The sequence below is a fragment of the Carassius carassius genome, chromosome 22 (assembly GCF_963082965.1).
Source record: "Carassius carassius chromosome 22, fCarCar2.1, whole genome shotgun sequence".
NCBI lineage: Eukaryota > Metazoa > Chordata > Actinopteri > Cypriniformes > Cyprinidae > Carassius > Carassius carassius.
In genome coordinates, this window is record NC_081776.1 from 32,663,991 (window position 1) to 32,678,914 (window position 14,924).

At 43.6% G+C, this 14,924-nt stretch overlaps 1 protein-coding gene across 3 annotated transcripts in view; it reads right to left on the reverse strand.

Moving 5' to 3' along the window:
* Positions 1 to 6,208, reverse strand: part of LOC132099235 (ubiquitin carboxyl-terminal hydrolase 15-like) — a 46,234-nt gene extending 40,026 nt beyond the window's left edge. For all 3 annotated transcript variants that reach the window (XM_059505679.1, XM_059505678.1, XM_059505677.1), the window contains exons 1-3: positions 6,079 to 6,208; positions 5,163 to 5,290; positions 2,945 to 3,075 (exon numbers count right to left, since the gene is read on the reverse strand). In XM_059505679.1, coding sequence (XP_059361662.1) covers positions 2,945 to 3,075; positions 5,163 to 5,290; positions 6,079 to 6,167 — 348 coding nt within the window. In that variant the 5' untranslated portion in view covers positions 6,168 to 6,208. The remainder of the gene's footprint in view (positions 1 to 2,944; positions 3,076 to 5,162; positions 5,291 to 6,078) is intronic.
* Between the last annotated feature and the right edge of the window lie 8,716 nt (positions 6,209 to 14,924).

A 14,924-nucleotide genomic window follows, 5' to 3' on the forward strand; every position in this document is an offset into this window, starting at 1 on the left:
TAAAAAAAAAAATCCTTAAACTGTCTGGCAAAAAGCCTTCTGAAAAACACTGAACTATTCTTTAGCTAATGTTCAAGTTTTTCTTTAGAAAAATCAAAAGATCTACATTGCAAGGGAGAAGAAGAGACCTCTGGGCATTTACAATATCCCCTGCTGTTGAAAATACCCTTTCACTGGGCACTGAGGTAGCGGGTATACACAGGTAGGTCTTTGCTAATGAAGACAGAATAGGATACCGCCCTGCATTGTCTCTCCACCACTTAAGAGGGCAAGCAGACAGAGAAACTAATGCTTCTTTGCAGTAAGAGTCAATTTCTGCCTGAATTCCACCTGTGACTTGATTACTGCTAAAAGAAGAGCCAAGGAGGTCCTCAAGGGCATGCTTCTTAAGACGAGGCACAAAGCTTTTATCATAAATGATAAAAAGACATTAAATCAGCATTTTGTTACATTTTATTGTATTTCTCTCAATTTTCTCTATGGCACAGCTTTAACATTTTTTACCTGTTGTTGCATCTGTGATGCTTTGAACTTTATTCTTTCAAAGACGTCCTCTCTCTCTCCACTGCCTAGATGTTGCAAGGTCCGAAAGCCTGGATCCAAAGCACTGCTCTCCTGCATGAACCTTTCATCCTCTCCTTGGTATCTGTCAGTAAGATCCTTCAGAATGGCTCCCTTCATCTGAGCAATGGCATTTGAGTCATGATTATCTGTGGCCATGCTGTCTTGAATCATTTGTTTTAGTGGTGAAATGAGAGATATTGTTGGTTGCAACTCATCACAGAGAACAGTTGTGGCCTTTTTTATTGGTAAAAGAATCTTCACAAGATCCTCTGCATTTGCAATGTCAGATGTGTCCAAAGTGTCAATTTCACGTGACTTGTGTCTCAGTTCATCACTCAGCAGGGCTGCAGCAACAGCTTGTTGCTGTTCAAGGTAGCGCTCCACCATGTCCAGAGAGCTATTCCATCTTGTCACTACATCAATAATGAGTTTATGTACAGGGAGATTGAGTAGTTTTTGTTTGGTGGTCAGCACGGCTGTGGCTGTAGAACTGCGGTGAAAAAAACTTGCTACACGTCTGACTCTACCGAGGAGGCGGCTCACTGCGTTGACCTTTAAACCTGCTTTGGAGGCCAGGTTTAGTGTGTGCGCAAAGCACCGTATGTGAGGGGACAGTTCGGCTTCCTTTACTGCTACTCGCATGTTGCTTGCGTTGTCAGTAACAACACCGATCCTTGTTCCAATCTTGTCCAGCCCCCACTCTTTGACTGCAGATTTAAGGACTTCAGCTATGTTTACACCAGTGTGTGATTCGCTAAGCTGTCTAGTTTGTAAAACGTAACTCTGCATTTCCCATTCACTCGTCAAAACATGTGCCGTAATAGTTATGTAACGGTGAGTCGCTCTTGAAGTCCACCCATCAGTGGTAATAGCAGTGCACTCAGACTGTTTAAGGTTCAACATGACACGTTCTTTTGTCTCACGGTAAAGAGCAGGGAACACAGTTTGACTAAAATGAGCCCGCGACGGCATTTGATACTTCGGCTCAAGCTTGGCCACTAACCTTTTAAATCCTTTGCCATCTACTGCAGAAAAGGGACGTAAATCACACGCTATGTATTCCGCGATGTACCTCGTGATTTCTTGAGCCCTTGCGCTGTTGTGTGGCATAGTTGTTGAAAATGCCTCCTTCAGGGTTTTTTGACAGGACAGGACTTTCTTTGTGAGAGAATCTGCAAACTTTTTGGGATGATGGGTCGTCAGATGACTTCGCATGTTGCTTGTGTTTCCTGTGTTGTATCGCAGTTTACTGTGGCAGTGCTTGCACATAGTCCATTGTCTGTCCACCACCTTCTCTCCTTTTGCGTTTTTTGACACGGCGAAACCAAAATGTTTCCAGACATCTGATTTAAAAGCTGCAGGGGCTGGCACAATCTCAAATTCGGGGTTGTTGTTTTCATCCTTACAAGTATCGCTGTCGGCCATGCTGGCTTGCTGTGAGCTTGTGTGGACAGCGTGCAGCGTGCAATCCTATTGGCTTAACAACGGTTGTTGTGACGATGCAGCGCAAAGGATCATGGTCTATGTAGTTAACAATGATTTGTTCCGCGGGACTGTGTTTATTCCTCTTGCTTTTTGACGGACACCTGTCCTTTTAATATTGTAACCCAACCACGACGATATCGAGACACGTTTACCACCACGATAGCGCGATATCGTCAATATCGTTACATCCCTAGTCTAGAGTGCGTGGAATGGTGCGCTGTGATTGGTTGTCACTGTCTAGAGTGCGTGGAATGGTGCGCTGTGATTGGTTGTCAATGTCTAGAGTGCGTGGAATGGTGCGCTGTGATTGGTTGTCAATGTCTAGAGTGCGTGGAATGGTGCGCTGTGATTGGTTGTCAATGTCTAGAATGCGTGGAATGGTGCGCTGTGATTGGTTGTCAATGTCTAGAGTGCGTGGAATGGTGCGCTGTGATTGGTTGTCAATGTCTAGAGTGCGTGGAATGGTGCGCTGTGATTGGTTGTCAATGTCTCGAGTGCGTGGAATGGTGCGCTGTGATTGGTTGTCAATGTCTAGAGTGCCTTAAAATGAAAAATTTACTTTTCAATACCGACCAAATACAATTCTGATTTTGGTTTTGGTACCAAACTCTTCAAATATACATTAATATAAAAACTCCAATAAGGCGTTTTGACTTTGCGTGCAGTGCTCATGTTTAATTATTGGATTCTGGAAGATCTATTGGTTGATACTCTGACCTCTCAGCCTCTGACAGCATGACATCTTCAGAAATACTACATTAGTGAAAGTAAGATTTTCTACCTTGAATTTTGTCTGTATATGTTGTTATATATTATGTAAAAGGATTTAATTTACCATAGGCTTGTTCAAGATAAAACAGCACAGTGGAATGGTGTGTGTGTTCAGCTGCAGCACCTTGCGGGCGATGGGCTCCTGTCCCGGGCTCAGACCGTACCAGCTCAGCAGCTTGTTCCAGCCGGCCGCCGGCAGCAGGATGTAGTCCAGCTCATCGATCAGGTGCTGCTTGAGGCCCAGCACGTCCCCGTCTGCACACACACACACACACACACACACACACACAGGTGTCACACAAACACACACACACACACACACAGGTGTCACACAAACACACACACACACACACACACACAGGTGTCACACAAACACACACACGCACACACACACACACACACACACACACACACAGGTGTCACACAAACACACACACGCACGCACACACACACACAGGTGTCACACAAACACACACACGCACACACACACACACACACACACACACACACACACACACAGGTGTCACACAAACACACACACACACACACACACACACACAGGTGTCACACAAACACACACACACACACACACACACACACACACACACACAGGTGTCACACAAACACACACACACACACTCTCGTGTCACACACACACACACACACACACACACACACACACACAGGTGTCACACAAACACACACACACAGGTGTCACACAAACACACACAGGTGTCACACACACACACACACAGGTGTCACACACACACACACACAGGTGTCACACACAGGTGTCACACACACACACACACACACACAGGTGTCACACAAACACACACACACACACACACACACACAGGTGTCACACAAACACACACACACAAGTGTCACACAAACAAACACACACACACACACACACAGGTGTCACACAAACACACACACACACAGGTGTCACACAAACACACACACACACACACTCTCGTGTCACACACACACACACACACACAAACACACACACACACACACACACACACAGGTGTCACACAAACACACACACACAGGTGTCACACAAACACACACACAGGTGTCACACAAACACACACACAGGTGTCACACAAACACACACACAGGTGTCACACAAACACACACACAAGTGTCACACAAACACACTAGGGCTGGGACAACGCGTCGAGGTCATCGATGACGTCGACGCAAAAAATACGTCGACGCAAAAAATACGTCGACGCAAAATATGCGCATCAATTCGTCGACCTGTTTTTATTTCTCTAAAAAACGTTTGCAAAATGTTTACCTTATGTGCGCTGAATATACGCGATGGCCGGATCAACATTCTGTCCAACGTTATATAACCAATCCAGGGGTTTTTCTGCATTGATCTTTTTTTTTTGGCGGCTGTCAAAGCCTTATTTGACGGTGAGTGACAGTGACAGGTCGCGTACGAGAGAGAGCCCCGGCTGCGCGCGCAAACTCACAGTCTTCAAACAACACGAGCGCTTCTTGCTCTCTCTCTCTCCCTCCCGCGTGCATATTAACCAAAATCATTAGACACGATAGAAAAAGGGCGAAACACCAAAGTTTCACGTGGAGCATTCAGAGATTTTTTTTTCTCCATGACAGGCTGCTGGCTCCCACTGCTAAATTTTTATTTTTTGGGGGGGAAAAGTACTCTCTGTATTAGCTTAAAGCCCTCAAGTTTACATTTACATACTGTATTCTTTCAATTGCTCTAAACAAGTATTTTGGGTGAACTTTTTTATTGAATGCTAGACATCAAGTTGTTGTTATTTTCATCTGAAAGAAGAACTTTTTTCAGTAAGCTAGGCCCTATGTGTTCAGTAAGCTTGTTTCAGTAAGCTATGTGTTTTCAAGGCTTCAAGGTTTTATTGAATGCTATCTCTATACAAGTGCAAAGTAATGCATTCTTAGTCAGTCTTTTATTTTGTAATTTTAAGAGCAATAAACATATATTGCAATGTTAAGGAATTCATGTTTTTTTTTCATTCAGATATGTAAATCAACATGTATAAATTGTTAGTAGTCAATTAATGGGGAGATAATCGAAATCAAATCGATCTGAAAAATTAATCGTTAGATTAATCGATGAATCGAAAAAATCGTTTAAAAAATAATCGTTTATCCCAGCCCTAAAACACACACACACACACACACACACACACACACAGGTGTCACACAAACACACACACACACACACACACACACAGGTGTCACACAAACACACACACACACACACACACAGGTGTCACACACACACACACACACAAGTGTCACACAAACACACACACACACACACACACACACACCTGTAAGCAGGCCTGAGTTGTCCACGGGTCCGGGGTACACGCTCTGCTCGCCCATCTGGTATTTGTCCCAGCTGTCGAAGCCCACGTACTTCTTCCATTGCTTGAACCAGCGACTGTCCACCAGATACCTGCAGGAGACCGGAAGTGATGTCACTCACGCGCACACACACCAGTGTTGCCAGATTGGACAGGTTCCCGACCCAATTGTGCGGGTAAAAATTGTCTTGGGCGGGTGGACAAAATTTGTGCTGGTTTGGGGTCAGTTTGGCGGTTATCAAAAATATAAATTGTATAGGCTAATTGGCTAACAAACAAGCCCAAGTGTGCATATACTGCATCCAAACAGTGATCACAGCGTTATAAAGTGCAGTGCAGAGGTGCTGATGTCACTAGAGATCTGCAGACACACGTGATGATGTGTGAACTGTATGAGTGATCATAATGTCTAAATATAAGTGACATGGTGAAGAGTGGGAGTGTTTTAACTCTCAAAACATGAATTACACGTTCTGTTGAGGGAGAGATGACACCAAGCCTCTAATATTACTGCAACTCCGAAATTACAATTATTATAACAAATCTATTTATATCTAAATAGTGTCTTTTATCTTTTAAACAGTACAGATTGGTATATCTTCTCAGTTTTGAGTGCAGATGTAATGTTCTACAATATGAGCTTCACTAAAGACTGAAGCCCGACTCGGACGGTGATTGTTTCTCATCTGGACCTCTGTGAACATACATGTACACACACTTTTACTGTTTATGGTACACACCACCTCAGTGATAGACTCAGATTATCAGACAGTATTTATCAGTGAATGACAGCACAGTTCTGACTGTTATATGTGTGCACAAACAAGTGGTTGACGTGTGGACAGTGACTGCTTGCATAGCCTAATTTAATCATATTCACCAGGTATCCGCTCTGCGCAGCGGCGTCTTCAGGAGCGTCGCGATCTCGCCTCTCTGCGTCTCCACATCCGCCGCGCCGCCTTCCGCCATCTTCACTCGCGCACTGCATGCTGGGAAGCGACGCTCGCGTCAGCGCGTCGCCGACCGCGTGACGTCATGGCGCGCCTCGTCTCCGACATCTTTCGCTCTATTTATTTATTTATATTTTAATATTAATACATTTCAAAATCATAACAGAGTCATCGATACTGCGAAAATACATGAACAGGGAAAAACACAGGCTAATATGACAAGCCATACAGAAACGTAATCGCTTTCTTATTATCTGAATGAATAAATAGTCTTGATATATATCTGGACTTCTTTTTCAAGAACCAAAAACACTTTAAGTTTAACAGAGCAATTTGCAGTTATTGAAGCTTTACGGAAAAAAAATCCCAATTTTTGTAATAACCTAAAAAATAAAAGCTGTGCTCTATCAAAGGGTTTATGTAAATGTACAATATTAATAATAAATCCATCATCACTACCTGTGGTGGCTCTGTTTCCTCTATTAATGTGTTTCATGTGTGATCGTTAACGAGAGAGACACCCTTTAATTAAAATCGGAGGCACTCCATGTTGGGGATTGCCCCACTGAATGCTGGTTAATAGTTATTGACCGCTGCAGAACTCTTGTCAAGGAGTCATCATATTCATTTTGATGATTTATTGCACAAGATGTGACCTAACACACATGTTAGTGTATTTGAGGTAGTTTCTGAAATAAATAAAACAACAGATATAAATACTCATTGTTCACATATTACCAATAACTCAACATATAACAAACTCTATAATAAAAAACTGTCAAATGCGCTGATATGTAGAATATTAACTGAGAAATGTATCACCAATATATCTGTGAGAATAATCTGCTTAGTAAAATTACAACAACGAAATATAAAAAATATATAGAAATGAGAATGTATCATTAATACAGAAGTTAGTAATAATAGCTGCTGGAAGGTATTATCACCATGAAATGTTACACTTCAATGTAATAAAATTGTTAACATGAACAATGCACGCTGCGATGCTAGCGGGCTAAACCGCTCGGTAAACAGGATCAAATTACACTCAAAAAGATCGCTAAACATCAATAACATCATAAACACTGTTAAAGTTAACACGATTGTGGTATACTGTAATAATCTAGGTAATTACCAATATATATTGAAGTAACTTACTTTATCACACACTTTCCTTGCACATAAACGCTGCACCTGAGTGAGAGCGCGCGGCGTGACTGCCGTGCTGAAGCAACAGTGAATAACCAGTCATGCTACAACCGTACATACTATGAATACTGCACTACGTTATTTACGCAAGTCATTACTGAAATATAACACAGATCGCAACTCTTAAATTTAAAAGGAAAGAATTCACAACAGCCGCCCCCACATTTGAGCAGCAAATGGGTAATAAAGGGAATTCTCTAAATGTCTTTGGTATTACCTTCTAAAGCAGGTAACTCTATCAGGCGGGCAACTGGTCTAGTGTAAACTTTACCATTAACGACAACTTCAGCAGTCCGTACACATCCATCACTACTGGGCAATGTCTTTCGAACTCTGCCTATGGGCCACTGAGCTCTTGGGAGTTGCGGATCCACAATCAGTACGACAGAGTCAACTTCCAGGTTCTTTGAAGCTTAATGCCACTTCTGTCGGGTCTGGAGCGTAGGCAAGTAGTTTCTAATGAAGTTAATCCAGAACTGGTCCACCATGTTCTGACAGTGCCGCCATCTCTGTCGCCCCATGTCTCCTGGAGTGTATGCCACCTGAGGCAGTGATGCATCCCGCCGCCCCATAAGGAGAATATTAGGAGTAATCGGATCCATGTCAGCAACATCTGATGAGGCATATCCTAATGGTTTCGAATTGAGGATCCCTTCTACTTCCACTAGGACTGTGGACAGAACATCTTCTGTGACAGCTTGCGTTCCGAGAGCCACCTGGAGAGCATTCTTTATGGAACGGACTTCACGCTCCCATATTCCGCCAAAGTGTGGAGCACTAGGTGGATTGAACATGAAGCTAATTTGATAGTCTGAAAGCTGAACTTTGAGTTCTGGCTCCAATCAGGGAGGTTGGAGACAATGTCAAATGCTATTAGGCAGTAACTTGGAAGCCCTTTTAATTCGGATACTCCCTCTGACTGGGTGAGTTCTGTTTTTTTAGGCCAGTGTTCTTCGCTCTGTTTCAAGAATGGAGGTCCTTGACTCCAGCGACTAGGCTCAGCCAGACTTTGGAGCGATTTCCCTCGTGTTATGTCGTCAGCGGGGTTGTCCTGTGTATTCACGTACCTCCATGATCTGTGATCAGTTAGCTCCTGTATCTCTGAGACTCGGGTTCCGACGAACACTTTATATCGACAGGAGTCTGATTGGATCCATTCCAGCACAGTCAAGGAGTCTGTCCATAGGATTGTCTGACTGATGGAGAGAGTTGTCTCATTCCTCACCAGTTTGGCTAGCTGTGCTCCAGCTAAGGCGGCACAAAGCTCCAGACGAGGCATAGACTGCTGCCTCTTTGGAGCAACCCTCGATCTGGCCATTATGAAGGAAACGTGAATGACACTGTCGTATTGAATTGCAAAATATGCCACTGCCCCATAAGCTTTTTCAGAGGCGTTGCAGAACACATGGAGGGAAATGTTCTGTTCTGCTGGAGTTGTGAAGGCCGTTAGGTAACAGCGAGGAATGGATACTGCACTGAGATGTTCTAGCTCACTCTCCCAAATTATCCAGGCCGCCTTAAGGGTTGGCGGTAGATTTGGATCATCCCAGTCTCTCTTTTTCGCCCACAACTGTTGGATGATTACCTTAGCCCTTGTGGTAAATGGTAGTATGAACCCCAATGGATCATATTGAGATGCCAGCACCTGGTAGGCTGCTCTCATTGTCAGGGCTGCATGCTCAATAGGCCGGTAATGATAGCCAAGGCTATCAGTTGCGCAGTTCCACCGAAGTCCCAATGTGGGCTCCATTGGGTCAACATGGGTTTGGACCAATCACTGCTCTGTAGCGGAGGAGCGGGCTTCAGTAGGAAGATGAGCGATCACGGCTGGGTGACTACTAGCCCACTGTCTGAGGTCGAATCCTCCTTTTGCTAACATGCTGCGTAGTTGATCCACTGTTTGTTTGGCTGCAGCAACAGAACGAAATCTTGTGAGACAATTGTCTACATAGAAGCTCTGGTGTACTATTTCTTGTAACCCTGGATATTGGGCTTCAGAATTATGAGCATGATGTTGCAGAGCGAAGATGGCACAGCATGGACTGCTTGTTGTACCAAATGGTAAGACCTGCCATTCATACACATCTGGAGGGTTCTCGCTCTGCAGGTCTGTCCAAATGAAACGGAGAAAGGGTCTGTCCTTTGGTAAGAGACGAACCTGATGGAACATGCCCTTAATATCTGCACTTACAGCCACATAATGCTGTCTGAATCTCAGCAGGACGCCCAACAGTGATGGTCCAAGGGCAGGACCAGGCAGGAGTTGATTGTTAAGAGAAAGACCCTGGTGTTTGAATGAACAGTTAAAAACCAGTCTGGGTTTATTGTTATGGCTCACCAGATGGTGGGGCAGGTACCATGATTCTTCTGCCTGGGCTACTTCCTTTTGGTTCAGTTTGGCTACATAATCTGCTTCAATGAGTTTAGCAATCTCTCCTGAGTAGATTGAGGCCTTCACAGGGTCTTTCTGGAGTCTCCTTTCAATACTCCTTAGGTTGGCAAGAACAGATTGCATAGATCCCTTGAGCTTAAGGGCATCTTTTTTCCACAGAAGTGGGGTGGCATAACGTTGTAAACCCTGTACACTGACTTGCTGCGTTTGAGACTCAAGCAGCTGCATAGCCTCGTTATCTTGTTTGGACCGGACCACCAGCTTCTCATTGCGAAAGGGCAATACGTCCAGTTGCCATAACCTTTCCACATTTCTGTAGAGAAGATCATCTGTGTGAGCTGTGGAGATAAAGAAACATTGCTGCACTGGTGCCTGGTCTGTGGTACACATTACTGCTCCTTGGAGAGCCCACCCAAGAGCTGTATGGACTGCTACTGGACCGCCTTTGGTGCCTTGACGAATTGGCTCTTTGGCAGTAATGAGAGGAACTTGGTCTGAACCAATGAGTACAAGCGGATGCACTTTGTGAAATGGCTGTAGTGGAACTTCCCTTAGATGTGCATACCGTCTCCGAAGAGCCTGAACTGGGTATGTTTGTTCTACCAGATCAAGACCAGAAGCTGTAAATGCTCCTAACACCTGATAACGTTTCTCTGGGTTAGTTCTTGGAGAGATTTCAAAGGTGACTTTTGTGCCACTGAGGTGAGTAGTGTCTGGTCGGACAGTGCGAAGGGCTAGAGTCTCAGGTTCGCCTTTCAGCTGGAGTTGCTGGACGGCAGTGGGCAGGATCATGGTGCGCTGTGCTCCATCATCTAGTATAGCATAAGTCTCAAATGTCTTTGATTTGTTATGTAGCAGCACTGGTACAACCTCCAGAAGGACTCTGCCTGATGCAATGGATGATAAGAGGTAGATACGGCTCTCAGAGTTAGCTGATGATGTGTTAGTTGTATGACTTTGGGCCACACCATGAAGCACTTGAAGGTGAATACCACCACAGTCACTGCAGGGTTTCTTTAGATTACAGGTCTCGGGAGCATGGGAACGAGCACATTTCCAGCAGCGCTTTTCCTCCGAAATCCACTTGCAAAGTTCAGCAACAGGCTGCTCTTTGCTGCCACAGAATAGGCAGATAACTTTGGGTGATGTTCTTTTCCAAGACACCTTAGGACTGGAGGATGGTTTAGTCTCTGTGGGTGATACACCATGAAACAAGGTTGTACTTTGGCTTTTCGCTTTAGCTGCATTCTTCTCCTTTGAACTACTGGGTGCTCTTTCATACTGATAACGTTGCACTAACCTACTGGAAAGTCGCTGTTGCTGAGCCTTGACTTGGAGCCATCCAGCGAAGTCTTGTAGGTTGTAAGGGTTAATACTTGGGGAGTTTAGCTTCCCTCTCAGCTGGAGAAACTCTATGAAGCCATCTCTTAATTACTTGGGCAGCTTACTGAGTAAACGATCTACATGTGAACAACAGTTCAACTCCATCCCTCTGGTACCCACCAACGACAAAAGCATTCTCACTAAGAGGTGTACACGAAGAGCGAAACTCTGGAAGCTGTGAGCATCATTTGGTTTGACCTCTGGGGCTGTGAGGATTGCTGCTATTTCGCTCTGAGCCAGGTGGTGTGGTTGACCATATTGCAACTGAAGGGCTTGCATAGCTGCTGAATATGGGTATAGATGATGGCGACAAGACTGGCCAATCATCTGTGCCTCGGGCAATTTGAGGTACTCCATCAAAATATGGTACTTGTATTTCTCATCTAGCGCTGCATGCGGTTCAAGAAGGTTGTCCAGTGCTAACTTCAGGTTAGCAAATTCCCTTTCATTGTCATTCACAAAATCAGGAATCTTCGGTTGGGGGGCAGCATGCAAAGGGCGTTGAGGCACAAAGTATTCTGTTGGATTCAGTGCTTTATTAAATGGCTGCAGAGAGGGAGTATCAAAGGCAGGAGGATTTAGTGTCATAACTGGAACTCTAGACTGGGTTTGAGAGACTGATGCTGCTGGAGTCATAAGAGTATAATGAGGAGTTGCAAAACTTGCGGTAGGCAGAGCAGTAAACTGTTGTTGTGAAGGTGACCCTGCCAAATGGCCATATACTGCATTAAGGTGCTGGTAGACTGGCTTAGGTGCCATTAAAGGTGGCTGCACTTGAGGTTGAAAGGCCTTTCCAGCATCATAAATGAGGGAGTGCTTCGTAAACAGAGGTGGCACAGTCTCTGCTCTTGTGGCAGGTTGTTGTTGGTGCGAAACAGTAGGTATGGTTCCAGATGATACTGGTGAATACAAGGGAATTGAACTGACTGGACATATTGGAACTAATCCAGAGTTAAAGTCCTCAGCCTCTGCAGGAGATTTACTTGCATTCTCTTGCATGTCACTCACTCATCGTTGGGTAGGTAGCTCAATGTCAGGTGAATGTGATGGAGTAGTATGACTTGAGGGAGGCAAATGTGGAGAAGTTACTGAAGGGGATCGTACTGGTGGTGTTGTGGGCTTTCCACTTTGATCATCCTCCTCATCCTCTTCTTCCCTCAAGAACGACGTGATATGTTCCATCAGCTCTTTACGCCGACGCTGTCGTTTTTCATATTGTTGAAGTTTACTGTGAAGTGCAGCCATATCAGCAGCCTCATCCTTCTCTTTGTCAGAAATAGTCTTCAACATTTTCCTCAATGAACTCATGCTCAACAAATCCATGGAGCTTGTGTCTGGATGCTTACCTTGGCTGGAGACTGTTCGTGACTGACTAGCTAGGCCCACTGCGGCTGCTGCTCCTCTCTGCTCCGCTTGTACCTCTTCTGTGGGTGGGGAGGAGAGAGCAGGTCGGTGATGGCCATAGTCAACATGATACTCTTCCAGATGCTTGGGTGTGCGACGATGCCGTGAGGGTCTGTCTGACGTCTCAGTTTGGGGGAGAGAAGTGGCTTGCTCTTTTAATGACATCACTGCAGTAGTCAATAGATCCGGCTCGAAGGACCAATGTTGGGGATTGCCCCACTGAATGCTGGTTAATAGTTATTGACCGCTGCAGAACTCTTGTCAATGAGTCGGAGACATCATATTCATTTTGATGATTTATTGCACAAGATGTGACCTAACACACATGTTAGTGTATTTGAGGTAGTTTCTGAAATAAATAAAACAACAGATATAAATACTCATTGTTCACATATTACCAATAACTCAACATATAACAAACTCTATAATAAAAAACTGTCAAATGCGCTGATATGTAGAATATTAACTGAGAAATTTATCACCAATATATCTGTGAGAATAATCTGCTTAGTAAAATTACAACAACGAAATATAAAACATATATAGAAATGAGAATGTATCATTAATACAGAAGTTAGTAATAATAGCTGCTGGAAGGTATTATCACCATGAAATGTTACACTTCAATGTAATAAAATTGTTAACATGAACAATGCACGCTGCGATGCTAGCGGGCTAAACCGCTCGGTAAACAGGATCAAATTACACTCAAAAAGATCGCTAAACATCAATAACATCATAAACACTGTTAAAGTTAACACGATTGTGGTATACTGTAATAATCTAGGTAATTACCAATATATATTGAAGTAACTTACTTTATCACACACTTTCCTTGCACATAAACGCTGCACCTGAGTGAGAGCGTGCGGCGTGACTGCCGTGCTGAAGCAACAGTGAATAACCGGTCATGCTACAACCGTACATACTATGAATACTGCACTACGTTATTTACGCAAGTCATTACTGAAATATAACACAGATCGCAACTCTTAAATTTAAAAGGAAAGAATTCACAACACTCCATTGAGAGGAGAGACTTGAGTTTGATCCTGAGACTTGAGTTTGATCCTGATCCACGCTTGATCCTGATCTTCCTGCATTTGTTTTTGTCCCATTGTAGATAATCTTCCTCTTATTTTTTCTGTTTTGTTTGTAATTTACTCAATTTATTAATAAATCCCCAAGATAAACGAGTCCAACTGACTTTGCGGTCATTTTATGTTGTGACCAGTGTGCCTGATCATAACACAGTCTGATATTATTTGAAGTATGTCTTTTATTTCAGAAGCTAGGTTGGGCCTCGTATAACATAGTTGACTACATCTAGTCAGGTTTTGTTGTTGTTTTGTCTTTGGAATCAGTTTTATTAATCTTTCAGTTAATATCATTAACAGCAGGATTCATTAACCTTACTATGTGTGACAGCATTTAACAGAAATAGAGGAGGAGATGGGGAGGTGGAGGGACGCTCATCCATTATCTGGCACCCAAAATATAGTGTTGTGTCGTTCATGAACGAATCGTTCTTTTTGAACACACACACACACACACACACACACACACACAAAAACACTCTCACACACACACACACACACACACACTCTTACACTCTCACACTCACTCTCACACTCACTCACACTCACACACACCCACACACACACTCAAACACACAAGGGATTTTGTGCTTCTTTGGGAAGGCACAATCAAGCGACGTTCACTTACAGAACCCAAGCTTCTAGAGGGCACATACAGTAGGTGGACATCCAAAACGCCGGTTCTATCGCCGCACGTACCGCCGCTGATTTTTGTGTTTTTTATATTAGATCTGATCAGGTACAATAATTTGATTATACATTCTAATTCTAAGACCGTGGCTATTTTGTTGTTAACACTTTTAAAAGGCGAGAGCAAATCATTACTGAAAGAAATACAAAAACAAATTACTAAATTACTAATTCAATACTGTAATGTGCATCTACCTTTTAATGCACCGAGCTTCGGACTGTGAAACACAGATCATGAGTAATGCTGCAGAGGTATGCATCTTACTCTTAGATTCATCTTTGAGAATTTGATGTCTTGTATTGATTTGATATCTCTGAATTGACTATGCATTGGCATAATACATGTTTACCTGACTGTTAATAAACTGTTACATTTGAGTCGATTCTGTTTTACTGTTGTAATTATTGTCTCTAGTAGATTACGCTGTATCCTTGTTACTGCATTTCCTGCGTCAGGTTAGTAACAGACTAAAACTCAGTGGAGATGGAGCATAGGGAACACCAACCGTATCTTCAGAGATCCGGCTAACACTTGGTATTAGTTCAAGTGTACTTAGATTGTAACGGTAATTTCCATTTAGGTCAACTGGATGTTGTTTGA